Below are 17,874 nucleotides of genomic sequence, written 5' to 3'. Positions count from 1 at the left end.
AATAATATACAAATTAAAATAATGTATACGCTTAATTATGCAAGTCTACAGAAATATATCAAAGGTACTACGGCTCAGAGATCATAAATAGTTTATTTCACTGTAAATTAAATTCACAATAAAGCAACATTTGGAAAGCGGAAACCACGCGTCTCGTCTGTCTCGCGCAGGGAACCCTTTTGGTTGGCCATCCTCTTTTACGACACGTGGGTTTTGTAAACATCGGTCGTGTTGTGTCAGCAATGCTAACACTGGTAGCGTTCACTCGTTACCTGGTATGTAACCGCCTCACAGTTGTTAACGTGTTTACTTTAGTATTTAGCTCGTCGGCTAGCTTAAGAATGACAGCTAGCAGCTAGCATGTAGCCTAGCTAACGGTGAAGCGATGACGCTAGCCTGTCTGCCTCTGCGCGTGTCTCTTTGAGTAAGTAGCCTCACCTGCTTACCTGCTCTGTGTTGTACCGTCAGTGAGGCTGCTTGACGGACAGCAATGTCTCTGAAGCTGCTGTCAGTGGACCCGTCGGACCGGGGCTCCCAGAGATGCAGGTTGGGTCCGGGCTTGATGTCGGCGCTGGGTCTGAGTCTGGGCTCCCCGCTGCTGGTGTCTGTTCCCGGGGGAAGCTGCCTGTGCACCGCCTGGCCCCGGCCCGACCTGGCAGAGGGCTTCCTGCAGGTGGACCTGAAATGCTCCTCTCCCGGTCTCGTCTCTCACCCGCCCGCTCATCTCGACCTGGACCCAGACCACCTCACACCTGTGCCCTGCCCCAAACTGAAAGGCGTGAAGGTAACCGTGGTGGTCCAGGGTGTGGATTTCAAGAAACGCACGCCTCCCGGGCTCGTTCACGAGCTCGCGAAGGACATGCTGAAAGGTGTGCATGTCCACGAGAAGCACGTGATAAACCTGGAGAATTACGACACGGAGATTAGATATGTTGTTATCGAAGGCATCAATCCGGATCCCGCCAGCGCTGGACTCATCACCTCAAAAACGAGGGTGGAGGTAGTGGGCATCCAGACGCTCCGGCACCACAGGAGTCAGCTGCAGGACCAGCAAATAGTCCCACTGGGGGGACTGGAGGAGGTCAGCGTAGTGATATTAAAAAGCATTCATCCACAGTGTGTATTCCCTCAATGCGATGCCTGTATTTGTTGTTGTTTTTAACTATATTCCAGGTGAGTGCCTCCCTGAGAGAGATGCTGCAGCTGCCCCTGCTCTACCCAGGCGCCCTGAGCTCTCTCGGCGTGTCGTGTCCCAGAGGCGTGCTCCTAGTGGGGCCTCCGGGCGTGGGCAAGACCCTGCTGGTCCGCCGAGTGGTGGCGGAGGTGGGAGCCAGCCTGGTGGCGGTCAGAGGGCCGGAGGTATTTGTTGCATTCTGTCATGCGCTGTGTTTGTTTACATTACCTCATTTCTAATCACAGAATATGTGTGTTGTTACACATGTAAGGACTTGTGTGCCAGAGTTCCATGTTTTGGGTGAATTGATGCCCTCAGGTGGTGGGGGCCCGGCCCGGTGAGAGCGAGGAGCAGTTGCGTGCCGTGTTTGAGCGCGCTCGCTCCGCAGCTGAAGAGGGCCCCTGCGTGCTGTTCCTGGACGAGCTGGACTCTCTGTGTCCGAGGAGGAGCGGCTCGTCGGCGCCGGAGAACCGCCTGGTGGCCCAGCTCCTCGCGCTGATGGACGGGATGCAGCGGTCCGACCGCTTCCTCGTCGTCGGCGCCACCAACAGACCGGACGGCTTGGACGCGGCACTGCGCAGGCCTGGAAGATTTGACAGAGAGGTCAGGGGGGGGGGGGGTGATGAAATACATAACCCAGTACATATTAATACATGTAAACATATTGACAATCTGGGTTTCTACGTCTCTCCTTCAGATTGTCATTGGAGCCCCCACCTTGCGGCAGAGAGCAGCCATCTTGTCTGTCCTGTGTGCGAGGATGCCCGTGTGTCCCGGTGTGGACTTGGCGGAGCTCGCACGCAGAACTACCGGCTACGTGGGGGCGGACCTCAGCGCCCTGTGCAGAGAGGCCGCCATGCACGCCGTGCGAGGACGCTCAAAGGTAAATGCCGCGATACAGCGACTCCGCGGCTAGAAGAGAAGAGCGCTGTGTCGGCGATACGCTTTGGTTCTTCTTGTGTGGCCTCGAACTTGTTGTCTGCAGGGCTCAGGGGAGCGGACGGTGGGTGTGAAGCACTTCCACGAGGCCCTGAAGGCGGTGCGAGCCTCCTGCCTGCGGAGCAGCCTGGGCAGGACGGAGCTCCCTCCGACGTCATGGGAGCAGATAGGAGGCCTGGACGAGGTCAAACTCAAACTCAGACAGGTACGCCAGCGTCAGTGCTCCGATCATACAAACGTACAACACACATGACCAAACGAGCTGCGAGCGGAGAGACATACTCACGTGTTCCCTCCCATCGGTCCTCTCTTGTGTCTTTTAACATCAAAGAGCATTGAGTGGCCGATGCTGCACCCCGAGGCGTTTGTGCGTCTGGGTCTGTGTCGGCCCCGCGGCGTGCTGCTCTACGGACCTCCAGGCTGCGCGAAGACGACGCTCGTCAAGGCTGCTGCCGGCACGTCTCACTGCGCCTTCCTGTCCGTCGGCGGCGCTGACCTCTACTCTCCTTATGTCGGAGACTCGGAGAAGGCTTTAGCTCAGGTACTTCTCTTTTCACGATGACGCCCGCTGTGGTCGTTGTCCTCTCCCTTGTTTCATCAAACAAACACCTGTCCCTGTCTGTCCACGCACACAGCTGTTTCGCCAGGCCCGGGCCTGCGCTCCCTGCATCCTGTTCCTGGACGAGATTGACTCCCTGATCGGCTCGCGGTCCAACAGTGGGACGCCCGACGGCGTGCAGACGCGCCTCCTGTCTGTGCTCCTGAATGAGATGGACGGGGTCGGCCTGAAGACGCTGGAGAGGAGAGGGACCGAGAAGATCCTCCAGGCGGAGGGGACGGAGGAGGAGAATCGCCCGCAGGACCGGGTCAGATGTTACGGAGGCCGTCTCTCCTCCTTCTGTTGCTTAGCGCCTGATCAATAGGAGGCGACGCTTTATGCCATAAACTGTTTTTTTTTGCTCTTCGACAGTTGGAGTTCCAGGAAGTATGCAACAAAGATGTGATGGTTGTAGCCGCCACAAACAGACCCGACTGCTTAGACAGTGCCCTGCTCAGACCCGGCAGGCTGGACCACATCATCTACGTCCCGCCACCCGACCAGCAGGTAAGCCGCTCGTCTCAAGGGGACAAAGACACAGCGATCTTGCGGAGAAGGTTCACGAAGTATATCCATCATATCCGTGTGTGTGTGTCTAGGCCCGTCTGTGCATCCTGAAGATGTGCACGCAGTCCATGCCCGTGGGCGCTGATGTGCGTCTGGAGGAGCTGGCCGCAAAGACGGAGCTTTACTCTGGAGCCGACCTGGAAAATCTCTGCAAAGAGGTACTGAAGTAAAGACCTCGTTTTCTAAAACGCACGACGTGACACCCGGGTTCCGAAAAGCGTTGACGAAGCGGATGAAGTGAGAATGAAAACTGTGGTTTTTTTGTGTTTTTTTTTACCCAGGCTGCTCTGCTGGCGCTACAAGAGGACAACATGGAGGCTTCCAGCATCGGGCACACACACTTCCTCCGGTCGCTCGGCACAATGAGCCCCTCCCTCACCGCCCAGCAGATCCAAGCGTATCAAACGCCTCCCAGATGACAAACCACACATGTGACCATGTGCATAAACGATCAAATGTATGACCGCAGAAACAAATATTTTAAATAAAATAAGTCAAAGTGAACTTTTCTGTGTTTTCTTGTTTTTTGTTTTATCCCTTACAAGCCCTCAAAATGTCTTTAGTGTTTGACTTTCATTTTCAAATGTGGGCACAAGAGGGTGCTGCACACCCAGAAAAAAGCTATCGATCGCCACCTTACAGATATGTCGACGAATTGGACTTTGGGAGCAGGAAGCTCCGTCTTGTCTACGTGCCGTTCACCTCGTACCGCCTCTCCTCCAGCCTTCATCAGCCGGGGCTCACAGGATGCTGCGCCGAGACACGCCGAGGACGTCAGCAGCAGCAGCAGCAGCAGCAGCAGCAGCAGCAACAACAGGTGAGAGCTCGTCACATTCCATCCGGGGAATGGACTCGTCCTACATGGAATTGTGATGCATTATTTTTCCTTTTAGGTATTTGAGAAATTTGTCAAAATGGTTGGATTCTTCCAAATGTTGAGAAAGAAAAAGGAGGTGAGCCTTAACTTTGTTCAAATGTAATGTGTTGATATCATCTTTGTAGCCCAGGGTTTATTCTCTGCATTTTAACATGATGCTCATTTCAACACGGTGTTTTGTCTGCGTATGTTTCAGCTGATCCCTCTGATTGGGTTCATGGCTTTTGCCGCAACAGGAGCCACATCTGCTGCTCTCTACTTTCTGTTCACTAAACCCGATGTCATGTGAGTGTTTTATTGTCATTACTTACCATACACAGCGCCGTAAATTGCACTTCACCACTTCCTGTTTCGATGCTTTAATGTGACTTTTGAAGGCTCGACCGTTGATCCTCATTTTCAATTCGCTTTTTAGTTTGAATAAGACCAACAACCCCGAACCGTGGGAGAGACTGGACCCATCCAAACCCCAAAAGGTAATCGGCAATAAACCCAACATTACGTCACATTTATTAACGTCAAAATGGTTGTTAAGCCCTTTTTTTTTTTTTTTTATTGGCACAAGCAGATGCATCCAGGGTGCAGCTACAATCTGCTGAGTCACTGAGGAAGACGTGTTATCAAGTTACAGCCGGCGTGCTGTTGCAGAAAACAGATGAATGATGTTTACACGTGTTTGTACGCACTGCTCCTGTCATTTTGATGACGCCTTCTTTCTTTTCTTTTTTTCTTTGTTGTTTTGTGGGCATTGTCGCTGCAGCTCATCACCATCAATCAGCAGTGGAAACCAGTGGAGGAGCTGGAGTATGTGAAGAGTCTCACCAAGTAAAAGAAGGCCTGCCCCCCCCGTCCCCCCATCAGTCTAACAGAATCCTTTCTGCACAAACTTTGCTTTGACTCTCAGTGTGCGGAAATGCTTCTGCTCCACTGGTGGGGTTTCACCCTGCTCTGCATGAGGACATCCACCCACAATCGACACCGATCCAAGCTGTGGCGTTTCACTGCTCTTACAGTGGATGTTTAATGTACGACAGTGTCTCAATGGAGACCCGGGTATAATAGTAATGTTGTCATACGTACTGTACAGGTTCAATAAATTATTATTGTGAACAAGCTCCACTTTCAGAGTTTCTTCTGTTCACGTTTCCTGTCTTTAGGTTGATAATCTTGTGTTTAGAGCTAGTAGTTATATCTCCTCTGCACCCCCCCCCCAAAAAAAAAGTATGTTCGACACGTCGAATTAGGCTAGATGTGCTGCGTCCCTTCTTTTCATATCAGAATACATCATAAAACAATAATATAAGTTACATATTTCTCTGTCGCAGAGCTCCGTCGGCCTCCAGCGGACATTTATAGACTCCATGTGTGACGGTGAGCCGGCGCTCACAACACCAGGACCTTGAAACCGAAGCAGCTTCATGGACTTAAGCCTCCATTAACTGTATTATTTATTTATTTATTTTCCCGCTGTGACATCACAGAATGTAATGAAGGCGTCCAGTGAACAGGTTAGGACATTTTCTCCACATTTTATTTAAAAAAAATAAAAACAAGTCAGTATTTGTTTGAACGTTTGCAGACAAAGCGAATGAACAGTTTCCAGCTAGAACAGCTATAAAGTAATTACAGCCATAAAAACAAATGCACTCATTTGATTAGTTTATGGCTGAATGGGCACTTGACAATCCTCTTACCCTCCATCTATCAGAGGAGAACAACTCCTGGACTGATGAATCCAAAAGCACTTTCATGAATTATTAAACTCTAAACAAAAGGGTGTGTGAACCGAGCGAGAGGGAAGGAGAGGTGTGTGTGTGTGTGTGTGTGTGTGTGTGTGTGTGTGTGTGTGTGTGTGTGTGTGTGTGTGTGTGTGTGTGTGTGTGTGTGTGTGTGTGTGTGTGTGTGTGTGTTTTGTTTCCTGATCCGTTTGAGTTGCTCCTTTCCCCTCGTTTGGTTTCACTTACATGCACGTTGACCAGGTCAGCGAGGGTGTTTTCACATTTTCAGACACTTCCTTCCTCCTTCCTGTTCCCTCCAATATGTTTTAAAGATGTCTTCCAGTCACATTTATCACCTTTAGAGAACGTAAACAGCGGCGGACGAGTGCCGTCTTGTCCAGATGATCGTGTCGTCAGACAGAGAGAACTTACCGATCAAGATCTGTGCCATTGAGAGATTAGAGAAACAACAACAGGGGAGGAAGGATGTAGGTTGCGGTTATGGAATTGGTGTATGTGACTCTGTCTGTCACAGGCGTCGTGACACGCCACACCACACACACACACACACACACACACACACACACACACACACACACACACACACACACACACACACACACACACACACACACACACAAAAATGTGACCAGCAAGTAAAGCAGGTATCACCAAACACAAGCGCATGAAGAGCAAGAGATGGGAGTTTCCCCCCATGTGAAATATAGTGGTTGCACTACTTTGATGCACTAGACGCTCTCAGAAAGTGAACTCTCCTGACCTGCATACTTGAGCCTGAGCGAGGAAGAGTGTCAACAAGTAAACACGAAAAAGTACAAAGAAGTAATGCAGTCTGACTGCGTATCAGGCAGCGAGTCTATTTGTTCAGCTTTCATCAGACGGGGACTAAACACAGGAACCTGCAACTCAAAAAAAAAAAGAATCACAAGAGACCTGATCGTTAGAGCACTGGTCCGATCCAGTGATGGATTCTAAATGTTGGACATCTATTTGGATCTTGTGTTCAACAGCATTCAGTGACTATTGTTATTAAATATAATTCCACAAATGTAGGAAAGTTAAACATGGTCCCTGAAAAACACTCCTTAAACTCACTTTCAAACCACATTCTGCAGCTGCACCACGATCCTGCTCACCCAGAAATGTTGACGTCTAATCTACAACATTATAGGAGTTGAGTTGACATCAAATGGAGTGAAAGTTTATATATATATATATATATATATATATATATATATATATATATATATATATATATATATATATATATATATATATATATAAAAACTTTCACTCGCAAAAAGGACAGGAGCTCGTGTTCTAAGATGAGGTGACTCCGTGTGATGTTTGATATTTGTGTTCAAAATAAATGACATAGAAAGCTGTAAATGCTTTAGAGTCTCCTGAGTAACAAACCAGGCAGGTAAGAGTCAGACACTAACGAGGGCAGAGGACTCGTTACAGCCGTTTAAGGCGGGGCACTCAGGTGGACGCGGTTAACGATTAGCTCGGCTGCAGAACAAACAAGAGGAGTTGCAATGCCTGCCGTTGGTTTCCTGGTAACTGACACACACACACACACACACACACACCCAGTTAAACTCATTAATAAACCGTCAATGTGAGTGAGTGGAAGCTTTTCACTCCCGTGAACACGAGTGGATTTAATTGAGACTCATTCAACGAGATACGAAGAGACGGACGAAAGATTAAATACTTTATTACAAACAAAAGACAGTGATCCAGTTCCTGATTTCCCTCGATGATTAATATCCGACATGGAAGGGTCTCGTAACCCCCCCCCCCCCCCGCCCCTTACAGAAAACACTATTAACACCATTATTGGCACATTTTAAACTCACGCCTCCCTCCCTGACAACACAGAGAATCTGAAACACTGAACATTTCCCCGGACCCGTCTGCGTTGTCACACCGTCGGGTTCAGATAACGAGAAGAAGCCGGGTCTACCCTTCATTCAAAGTCGGCCGCACTTTTGATTGTCAGCTGCACCGCGGTAAAGCGTTACGCGTATTTAAACCGACATAAGAAGACCGGCGGCTGTCGTTCTTCAGTTTGATGAGTAAGTGATGAGCTGTAGTGACTAATAAGAGACCCGATGAGGAGGTTTCTCTTCCTCATGTATGCCGGTGGTGAGGACGGCCTATGTGCATCGTGACCACAGTTATTACCACACGTTCATCCGCTGACATCCTCGGTAAAATAATAAAAATCCTAGCAGGCAGTCCTTGCAACAACAAAAAAAAGTTAAATTTACACCAAATAACAAAATCAAAAAAAAAAAAAAAAAAAAAAACGGTAAAAAATACAAATTCAAAACAAACGTTACATGTTGGAACAGGCTTTTGATGGTGAATTTAAGAGAAAGTTTCTTGTTCATTCTGAGACTTTGAGCGTTTTCGTCTCCGCTCTGAAAGTGGTCCTTTCATTAGAAATGTGCATCTCCTGTTGCATCGACATACTGTTTGGTCTGGCTCCGCCAGTCTCTCGTCTCTTCAGGCGCTGGACTGCTGGCAGTGGGTGCAGCTGCGGACCGGCCTCAGGCGGTGCGTCTGCACCTGCACCGTGCACCTGGTGAGGCCGTAGGTGTGGAGCATCAGGTGGCGCGCCTTCGCCTGGACGTCCTCCCAGCTGCTGGCGCTAGAGGGAGCTAGAGGGACGCAAAAGACGCATTTGAAAACATAAATCCAACAAGTTACAGCACGTCCCAAATAGGTCTTCTCCACTGAGGACATTTTGACTTGTAATAGCAGGAAACACACGGGCGGAACTCATCAGATTGATGACGACTGCATACCAGCTAGGTGAGCTAGTTTAAGGGCTCTGGATCCCTGGAATAGTTTACTGGAACAATTTAAACTTGTTGGTAACGATTGCCTTTTCCGTCCACTAGATGGTGCCGAGTTTATTTTTGGTAAAGACGGCCGGATTACTCGTCACACAGGTGAAGCGTTACAGTCCGTCTGCTGGACCGACCAAGCCATTATGAAAACTTTATCTTCTTAGAATAAACAGATATTGACAAACTGCATCATTTAATGTTGGAAAAAAAAAAAAAAAAGGTAATAAATCTTATTATATGTAATCACAACACTCGTGATTTCATCCCCGTCAACAACACACTCAACATATATTTAGTTTTCCTGCAGGCGACGCAGGTTTCATGTGTAGAACCGCTTTGAACGGTGAACAAACGGCGCCCTCTTGTGAGGAACCTGGAGAACTGCCCAACACTGAAGCACGCTCCAGAGCAGACCTCGCTGCAGAGGGAGGAAGATGAATGATCTACGAGTATTTAGTGACTTGTAATGCACATCTTTTCACTATTCTTCAATGATTTTATCATTTCAGAATTTGAGCTGAAAGACCAGAAAAATCTGGAAAAACATGTGTTAAAATATGTTTAAAATATGTTAAAAATATGTTAAAATCTTTTTTTTTAAATATGTTACAAAAAAAATGTTAAAAAATATATTAAAAAATGTAAAAAATATGCACATCTACCTAAACCTTAGTGTCATCTGTTTTTTGTGTGAAAACTAAGTAATTAAAATGCATTTATTGCTACTGTGTCTAAATAATAACATCTACATTTGACTAGAATAGAATAGTCCTGTAAACACATCACGTCATGCACTCACCGAGCTGCAGATGCACTATTGCTGCAGTCTTGTCCGCCGTCAGCGCCCAGACATTCAGCTCATCCACTGACTGGACGTCCTCCAGCTTCAGAAGGTCCTCTCTGATTCTCAGAGTGTCCAAATGTCTGGGAACACCTGATAAAAAAACAAAAAACAAACACACATCACCGCTCTAAATCCTCGACAACGACACGACCCGACGGGACCCCGGGACACAAAAAGACTCACCCTCCAGCAAGATGACGGTTGTGTCTCGTATGATGCGGAACGTGGTGAAGAGAACCAGAACGGAGAAGATGTAGGTACAGATGGGGTCCGCCAACTTAAACTCCGGCTGTGAAGTCACAGAGTCTCGTCAGATCAAACGGATTACACTTGGTACGAATGACTCATTAATGCACAACGCAGCTGCAAATGTCCTTTCCTCACCAAGACCTCTGGTCACTAAAAGAGACCTGCGTTCACTGTTAACGGTCGAGACAAACGCGCACCTTGAAGCGGACGATGTAGGCAGCTATGAGCACCCCGACGCTCTGGACCAGGTCTCCCAAAGCGTGGATGAAGGCGGCTCTCACCGCCAGGCTGCCGTGCTGCTGACCCGACCCGGCCGACTGAGACCCGGAGCCGTGAGAGTGACCGTGGCCGTGAGAGTGACCGTGGCCGTGAGAGTGGAGGTGACCATTTTGGTTTAACAAGAAACCCATTCTGTAACACGCAAGAACACAAAGACAGAGGTTTCATTCATCTCATCTTCAGCCGCTTATCTGGGATCGGGTCTCGGGGGTCAACAGCTCCAGCAGGTGGACCCCCAAACTTCCCTTTCCCCGGTGCCACATCAGCCAGCTCTGACTGGGGGGATCCCGAGGGGCTCCCAGGACCAGTTTGGAGATGTAGTCCCTCCACCTGGTCCCGGGCCTCCCTCGTGGGTCTCCCTAGGGAGGTGTTCCGGGTGGCGTGGCAATGACACGTTCACGTCGGCGTTTACTCACACGAGGTTGACGGCCACCCCCACGGCGGCGGTGATGAGCATGACGTCCCCGTCGATGTCGAACTCCTGGTGCACCGTCCTCTGAACCGCCTCGTAGAGCAGCGCGGCCGTCAGGATGTAGATCAGCACCACACTGAGGACCGCCGACACCACCTCTGGGTCAGGAGATCACAATCGGTTGTGGGAACAAAGCATCGCAACACAAAAACAGAAGCAAAAAAAACAACAGATTTCAACAGAAAGAGAAGAAGATTGTGCCCGATAGAACGAACAAAACTGCTTACAAGTATCTCATAGAATAATAAAATTGTGTGACTGTTAAATTCAACTTCACCGATAAATGATTCCATTATAAAAACCCTGAACGATGCCTTCATTTATCTCCATTTAGCCCTTGATGATAATAAAACAAATGCTTTTCTCTGGATCCACAGATATAACTGACAAGAGAACACTTTCGCTCCGTCTGCGTTTAATCGTGAGACGACGACGACGGAATAGAAATCTTTCCACGCGGCTTCTCTCTGACGGGTAGAAAGACGGTGAAGCGGCTCACTTCCCGTTATCGAGGCTGAGGCCTCTCCACCCGTTTTAACCCATTCCGTCCCAACGATCACGACGGGTGACGTTTAGACGACGAGTCGCAGGTGTTTATTTATTCACGTACGAAGCTCTCGTTGGACAGTTTCCATCACACGACTTATATTTGCTACTCTAGCGCCTTCTTACCTGGTCGATACTTCAGGGACGTCATCTAAAAGTGAAAACACACGCACCTGGACATGACGTCTGTAATTGAGCCTGCAGCTGGTTTATTGTCCATCATTTGGTTTTATTAATCATTCCGTCGGGTTTCTCTTCACTGTGGCCGTCGACTAACCTGCTCTGTATGAATGAGGATTCATTACGAGACACTCAACAGGATCCAACCGCTCCAGAAAACAAGTTTGACGATGTCATATGCCATGTTATTTTTCTACATTTGAGTTGATGTAATTGGGGTTTATCTCCACGAGTGCTTGCAGCCATTTGGGAATCAGGAGAGACACTTACAAAACGGTGTTTTACCCTAAACACCACAGGTGGAAACTGGCGTTATTATGAATATCTATATCGGTAACGCTGTCAGGTATTCTCTATTTCAAACGTAATCTAAAGCATCCGATCGGGGACCCGGTCCGGCTCGAACGCTGCCGAACACTCGGTTTCTTTGTTGAACATAATTAATCCGCATCAAAAAAAAACAACAAAACACCGGCGGCGTCACGTCGTCTCACAGAGAGGGACGGCTCGCTGAGACTTACCGAGGCGATGCAGGCCGAAGGTGTAGCGGCTCGTGGGCGGCTTGGTGGAGAGCCAGAGGGCCAGCAGAGAAAACAGGATTCCCACCACGTCCGTCAGCATGTGCACGGCGTCCGTCATGATGGCTAAGCTGTTTGACAGGTAGCCGCCTGAAAGCACGACGGAGACGATCGAGATTTTATGTCTCATAAGGACACAAAAAAAGGCAGAACAAAAACACAGGAACAGGAAACGTCTAGCACAAGTTTTAACCTCATGTTCAACAACCCTTAAGTATTTTAGAAAGACAAAATCAATAATATAGGAGATTATTCAGCACAAGCCAGTCAGCAGGACATGCTTTTAAAGAGCGACTGTTGGACATATTTTCAATGAAAGGAGCCTCGGGCTGCTTTACACCCAGGACAATGCAGATGCTGTGAGCCGGGAGATACAGGGAGTGTCGGTACCGGTACCGGTACCGGTACCCTAATTCAATCTCATACAGAACAGCCCTGAAACAAACACTGCAAAGCTGTTTATCTTGTGCGCACACAGATAGGAAAAATGATCACCTTTTGGAGACTTTTAGCGGCCTCTGTAGAAAAGGTGATGATTGAACTGTGGTAACCTCTGAGGCCATAGTGCGTGTGCGTGTGCGTGTGTGTGTGTGTGATTGCATTTAGATCGCTAGCTATCTGTCTCTTTAGATTGCTCCTGCTAACACAACACAACGAAGGTGAAGAGAATGTGATTTGTAGTTGCTCAAAAACAATAAGACACTCGTTAAAAATGCGGCCCGTGTGAAAACTCTGCTCCATTTCTCTCGGAGGTTAGTGTTTGATGATGTCAGCGGAGGAGCTAACAACTACAAAAACACTGCTGGACACTCACTAGAGTTCATTCCCTTAAATTGACTGTTAATAAGTGACAGGAGCAATCACTGTCTCACTCAGTGTGATGATGGAATGGCTGCTGGACATCTCTCTGGACATGCTTACCAACAATTTCCGCTGTCATGAAAAGGAAGTAGAGCAAAGCTGCGATGACCAGCCTCTTCATCACCCGCTTGTGTTTGATCCTCTCCCTCTTCCTGGCGCAGCTGTCGCAGGGGTCCATGTTTAACCCCGGGCTGGAGGAGGAGGAGGAGGCGGAGGAGTCCAGCAGGCAGTCGTCGTCGTCCGCCGCCACCGCCAGCGTGCTCACCGCCAGCACCCCGTTGGACGACGCCCCTCCGGCGGAGTAGTCCGACATCTCCGCGGAGACCACCACCTTGAGCTTGTTGAATTTGGGCGTCTCGTCGTCCGCCAGCTCGTCGGAGAAGTCAAAGGGCACCGAGTCGCTCAGGTCCCAGTCGCTCCGCTCTCTCCTGAAGGCGGAGCGCACCTTGCTGAAGAGGTTCCCGCCTGACATCTTTTAATACCCTTGGTGGTCTCTCTCGTCTGTAGGTTCACTGCCCTTCGAGGCACTCACAGGATGAAATACTGCGTTTCTGCTCCATCTTAGCACCCCTGCGGAGACGCAAATAAATCAAAGTGACACCAGAACACACGAGACAACCAACTCGAGACACCAACAGACCTGTTTTTAGGTCAAGTTGGTGACTTGACCCGCGTTACGTCCTCGAGACACTCACATTCCTCACACGCGCTGATTAAAACTCCTAAAAAAAAAACCCAGCCTCGGCTAAACAGCAACAAGCTAGCTGGTCCAGCATCATAATGTCAGCTCGCGACACACAGACAACCCCTTGTGACGTGACGGCTTGTTCATAAACACGAGCCGGGACTCACCTAATAGATGTACTTCACGGTTGAACTCCCTTAAAGATGCCTTCAAAGCTACAAACTGTCATGGTAATACTGGTGTAAACATCACGGTTGTTCCTCCGCACTCGGAAGTAACACAACACTCTAGCAAGTTCGGTTGCGCCGGCAGTCACGTGATGACGCAGGAGTCACATGACGGGGTTTCTCCTTCTTCTTCTTTCCGAAACATCTTTTCCGTCGTTCTCTCTCTCTCTCTCTCTCTCTCTCTCTCTCTCTCTCTCTCTCTCTCTCTCTCTCTCTCTTGGTTCTGGTTAGAAACAACTCAACTCCGCACACCTGCGGTTACAAGCAGACAGTCACACAGGTGAGACGGTGACGTGGTTTACCGTGTTTACGGTTTACGAGGTGAGCGACGCGTTACGAAGCGACCTCAACGAGCTAGCTAAACAATACTTCCTCAACGGTTACTGTTGCTCTATATCAGCTAAAACTGATCATTTCCGTCCGATGCAATCTGTCGTGTTTCTTCGGCGCCTCTCTTTCAGGTTCATCGAAGGCAAGTCTGCTTATGGAGGTAGAGGAGATGGAAGATGAAGGACCTTCGCTCCAGAGTGATCCTCCACCCTGTGAAGGTGTGTGTGTGTGTGTGTGTGTGTGTGTGTGTGTGTGTGTGTGTGTGTGTGTGTGTGTCATGTCTCTATTTCCCTTTTAGTGCAGAGTAGGTGGTTGAGACATGCCAGCCTTCAGTTCCTCCTGCAAGCCAAGCTTCAAAAAAACACTTCACTTCCCACAATGCAACATTGTTTATCCCTTGTTCATGTCATATTTTAATGTCCGGTTCTTGAATTGCAACGGCGACATCCAAGTCGTGATTTGTGACACTATGAATTTTGAATCCTGAAAGCTCTGTTATGTTTTGACTTTGTGCTAAGTAATGCATTACAATGCAGCATACCTGAAAACCAAACAAACATGGATTCCTCACACTAACCAAAGTATGCGTTGTTTTAAGGTCCTTTTAATGTAGAAATGCCCACATGTTTCCACTTCACACCACGACTTAGAATCTCTTCGGTTGGAGGAACGGCCCTAAAGTGCAACACTGAATACTTTGCACCTGTTCTCTCAATGGTTTGACAGATCTCCAGCTGGAACCGCAGGACTCGCTGGAGACCGTGTTCGTGGACGAGGAAGCGGTGGACAAACTGACAGAGGGACTCCTCTCCCACTACCTACCGGACCTGCAGAACTCTAAACGAGCCCTCCAAGAGCTCACGTGAGTGTCTCATACTTCACTCAAGGACATTGTATATTAGTGGGCGAGAAAAACATATAAAGTCATTTATAATAATACATATTCTCTCGTCTCATCTCTCATGTCTTTTTATTTTTGCGTCAACCAGACAAAATCAGCTGGTACTGTTAGACACACTGGACCAAGAGGTCACCAAGTTCAGAGACTGTAACACCTTACTGGACCTCAACTCTCTGGTATGTTTGGACCGAGTTCTAATCTCACTTGTGCTCATTTTGCTCTCTCTGTCTCTTCTAACCCCGTCTGTCGTCTTCAGTTTGCAGAGGCGAAGGTTTACCACAATAAACTGGTGAACGTAAGGAAAGAGATGATCGTGCTCCACGAGAGAACAACTAAACTAAAGGTACACTCTGATTTTAAGAAGCGTCCGGGCACAGGGGCGACGTTTTTTTTTTTTTGCGGGCCGAGATTGCGAACTAAACCGTCGATTTCAAACGTTTCCTTTTGTTTCCTCTCAGAGAAGAGCGCTGAAGCTTCAGCAACAGAAGCAGAAGGAGGCGCTGGAGAAGGAGCAGCGGCGGGAGAAGGAGCTGGAGAGAGAACGGCAGCTCATTGCCAAACCCGCGAAAAGAACTTAGGATCCCCCGAGTACGCCTGCTGCCGTGTGGGTGGATCACACCGGTGCTCCTGCCTATTTATCACACATCCGTACGTCACACTACCGCCGAGCGTTTCCCAAAGCAGACGTATTTTTAGATTTGGAGTTTTCTTTTGCTGATTTTTTTTTTTTTTTGTTTGGGGTGAAAGAGAATCAAAGAGAGGAGGGGATGAGATCCAGGCAGCGTTAGCTTCAACTCATTCTGGGATCCTATTAAAATCTACTTGACCCTGGATCGATAGACTTAATCCATCGCGCTGAATATTACCAAGTAGACGTGGTTTTTTACAATACGTAGAGGTAACGAGATGATCTTTAATTGAAAGAAATGGATTGAAAATAAGAATCTTTAAGACCGATAAGAGTAGAGCACCCTGCTTTGGGAAACGGTCCGCTTCATCCACACTATATGTGATTTTTGTATAAACGTGCGCAGAGTCCGGCGTGATCCTTTTTTTTTTTACGTCGTACTTTGGCCGAGATCGCCGCAAACCAAAGACGTGGACGACGTCATCAAATGCTGGTTCTTCCCCACGATCGACCTCCAAGGATCTTCCCCGAGAGCGGAACACAAAGTACTCACAGACACTGTTTGCAGCCGTCAGACAATGAGGAGGAGGAGGAGGAGGATCAGTGGGTTTGCTGTTGTTGTTTGGTTACAGATATAGTGTTAATATATGTGATTCCTGTCAGTGTTGAATGTTACATAACAGAGATGTGTTATTTAAATTGGTCTGCACTAAATGTAACCGACTGTACGTCTGGGGTCCAGGATGACAATGTGCACCAATAGCAGAGCTGTGGAGAGACCGCCTGGACCTCCTCTGTTTGTACCGTTCATAATAAAGGCAACACAAAGTGTGTGTGTGTGTGTGTGTGTGTGTGTGTGTGTGTGTGTGTGTGTGTGTGTGTGTGTGTGTGTGTGTGTGTGTGTGTGTGTGTGTGTGTGTGTGCGAGAGAGAGAGAGAGTGTGTGCGTGTGCGAGCGAGAGAGAGAGAGAGTGTGTGTGTGAGCGAGAGAGAGAGAGAGTGTGTGTGTGTGTGAGCGAGAGAGAGAGTGTGTGTGTGTGTGAGCGAGAGAGAGAGAGTGTGTGTGTGAGCGAGAGAGAGTGTGTGTGTGAGCGAGAGAGAGAGAGTGTGTGTGTGAGCGAGAGAGAGAGAGTGTGTGTGTGAGCGAGAGAGAGAGTGTGTGTGTGAGCGAGAGAGAGAGAGTGTGTGTGTGAGCGAGAGAGAGAGAGTGTGTGTGTGAGCGAGAGAGAGAGAGTGTGTGTGTGAGCGAGAGAGAGAGAGTGTGTGTGTGAGCGAGAGAGAGAGAGAGAGTGTGTGTGTGAGCGAGAGAGAGAGTGTGTGTGTGAGCGAGAGAGAGAGAGAGAGAGTGTGTGTGTGAGCGAGAGAGAGAGAGAGTGTGTGTGTGAGCGAGAGAGAGAGAGTGTGTGTGTGAGAGAGAGAGAGTGTGTGTGTGAGCGAGAGAGAGAGAGAGAGTGTGTGTGTGAGCGAGAGAGAGTGTGTGTGTGTGTGAGCGAGAGAGAGAGAGAGAGTGTGTGTGTGAGCGAGAGAGAGAGAGAGAGTGTGTGTGTGAGCGAGAGAGAGTGTGTGTGTGTGAGCGAGAGAGAGAGTGTGTGTGTGAGCGAGAGAGAGAGAGAGAGAGTGTGTGTGTGAGCGAGAGAGAGAGAGAGAGAGTGTGTGTGTGAGCGAGAGAGAGAGAGAGAGAGTGTGTGTGTGAGCGAGAGAGAGTGTGTGTGTGTGTGTGTGTGAGCGAGAGAGAAAGTGAGTGTGTGTGTGTGAGCGAGAGAGAGAGTGTGTGTGTGAGCGAGAGAGAGAGAGTGTGTGTGTGAGAGAGAGAGAGTGTGTGTGTGAGCGAGAGAGAGAGTGTGAGCGAGAGAGAGTGTGTGTGTGAGAGAGAGAGAGAGAGTGTGTGAGTGAGAGAGAGAGAGTGTGTGTGTGAGCGAGAGAGAGAGTGTGAGCGAGAGAGAGTGTGTGAGTGAGAGAGAGAGAGAGTGTGTGAGTGAGAGAGAGAGAGTGTGTGTGTGTGAGAGTGTCTGCCTGCTGCAGGGCTGTTTGTCACAGTTGCACACAACAATGCTGTGCGTCTGCTTTTTTTTTTGTCTAATCTGACCCACAATCCTTTGTGTTGGCAGATCTATGAGCGAGACGGTCAAAGTTTAAGGTGCGTAGGATTGAATGTGTACTACATGCTACAGTACATGCTCTGTAAGGGGAGCCGCAGTATGTTCTAAAACTAAAAATATATATGTATATATATATATATATATGTATATATATATATATATATGTGTATATATGCAATTTGGAAGGGAGCTGTGGTGTAAACCTGCTCTTTCCAGGCTTCTCGTGCACATCGATGGACCA

The 17,874-nt window shown here is 48.6% G+C and overlaps 4 protein-coding genes across 6 annotated transcripts; 3 read left to right on the top strand and 1 right to left on the bottom strand.

Moving 5' to 3' along the window:
• Window positions 1–189: 189 nt before the first annotated feature.
• Window positions 190–3,782, top strand: afg2b (AFG2 AAA ATPase homolog B). Of its 2 annotated transcripts, XM_068732203.1 has the most exons (11): window positions 208–275; window positions 469–1,081; window positions 1,174–1,359; window positions 1,493–1,777; window positions 1,872–2,057; window positions 2,160–2,318; window positions 2,445–2,654; window positions 2,749–2,979; window positions 3,084–3,218; window positions 3,311–3,436; window positions 3,560–3,782. In XM_068732203.1, the coding sequence occupies exons 2-11, from the start codon at window positions 491–493 to the stop codon at window positions 3,695–3,697; spliced, it is 2,247 nt and encodes a 748-aa protein (XP_068588304.1). In that variant the 5' UTR covers window positions 208–275; window positions 469–490; the 3' UTR covers window positions 3,698–3,782. The 2 variants fall into 2 exon arrangements, with proteins under 2 accessions (XP_068588296.1, XP_068588304.1); XM_068732195.1 differs by having other exon boundaries at window positions 190–1,081.
• Window positions 3,783–3,992: 210 nt separating this feature from the next.
• On the top strand, window positions 3,993–5,269 carry cunh15orf48 (chromosome unknown C15orf48 homolog). Its single transcript, XM_068732019.1, has 5 exons — window positions 3,993–4,095; window positions 4,172–4,231; window positions 4,352–4,440; window positions 4,571–4,631; window positions 4,916–5,269. The coding sequence occupies exons 2-5, from the start codon at window positions 4,193–4,195 to the stop codon at window positions 4,982–4,984; spliced, it is 258 nt and encodes an 85-aa protein (XP_068588120.1). The 5' UTR covers window positions 3,993–4,095; window positions 4,172–4,192; the 3' UTR covers window positions 4,985–5,269.
• A 2,329-nt stretch (window positions 5,270–7,598) lies between these two features.
• Window positions 7,599–13,795, bottom strand: slc30a4 (solute carrier family 30 member 4). The gene is made up of 8 exons (XM_068732132.1): window positions 13,617–13,795; window positions 12,825–13,334; window positions 11,847–11,993; window positions 10,544–10,697; window positions 10,046–10,259; window positions 9,783–9,888; window positions 9,555–9,689; window positions 7,599–8,563 (listed from the first exon to the last, which is right to left on the bottom strand). Exons 2-8 carry the CDS (start codon window positions 13,234–13,236, stop codon window positions 8,409–8,411), a joined length of 1,323 nt encoding a protein of 440 aa, XP_068588233.1. The 5' UTR covers window positions 13,237–13,334; window positions 13,617–13,795; the 3' UTR covers window positions 7,599–8,408.
• Window positions 13,796–13,867: 72 nt separating this feature from the next.
• Window positions 13,868–16,366, top strand: bloc1s6 (biogenesis of lysosomal organelles complex-1, subunit 6, pallidin). 2 transcript variants are annotated; one of them, XM_068732144.1, is made up of 6 exons: window positions 13,868–13,956; window positions 14,138–14,224; window positions 14,733–14,868; window positions 14,996–15,083; window positions 15,164–15,250; window positions 15,366–16,366. In XM_068732144.1, the coding sequence occupies exons 2-6, from the start codon at window positions 14,161–14,163 to the stop codon at window positions 15,483–15,485; spliced, it is 495 nt and encodes a 164-aa protein (XP_068588245.1). In that variant the 5' UTR covers window positions 13,868–13,956; window positions 14,138–14,160; the 3' UTR covers window positions 15,486–16,366. The 2 variants fall into 2 exon arrangements, with proteins under 2 accessions (XP_068588245.1, XP_068588253.1); XM_068732152.1 differs by having other exon boundaries at window positions 13,907–13,997.
• The last annotated feature ends 1,508 nt before the right edge of the window (window positions 16,367–17,874 follow it).

The sequence above is a fragment of the Cebidichthys violaceus genome, unplaced genomic scaffold, assembly GCF_023349555.1.
Source record: "Cebidichthys violaceus isolate CVI_PGR_0920_01 unplaced genomic scaffold, fCebVio1.0.p SCAF_106, whole genome shotgun sequence".
NCBI classification, from domain to species: Eukaryota; Metazoa; Chordata; class Actinopteri; order Perciformes; family Stichaeidae; genus Cebidichthys; species Cebidichthys violaceus.
This window is presented reverse-complemented; position numbering and strand designations above follow the sequence as displayed.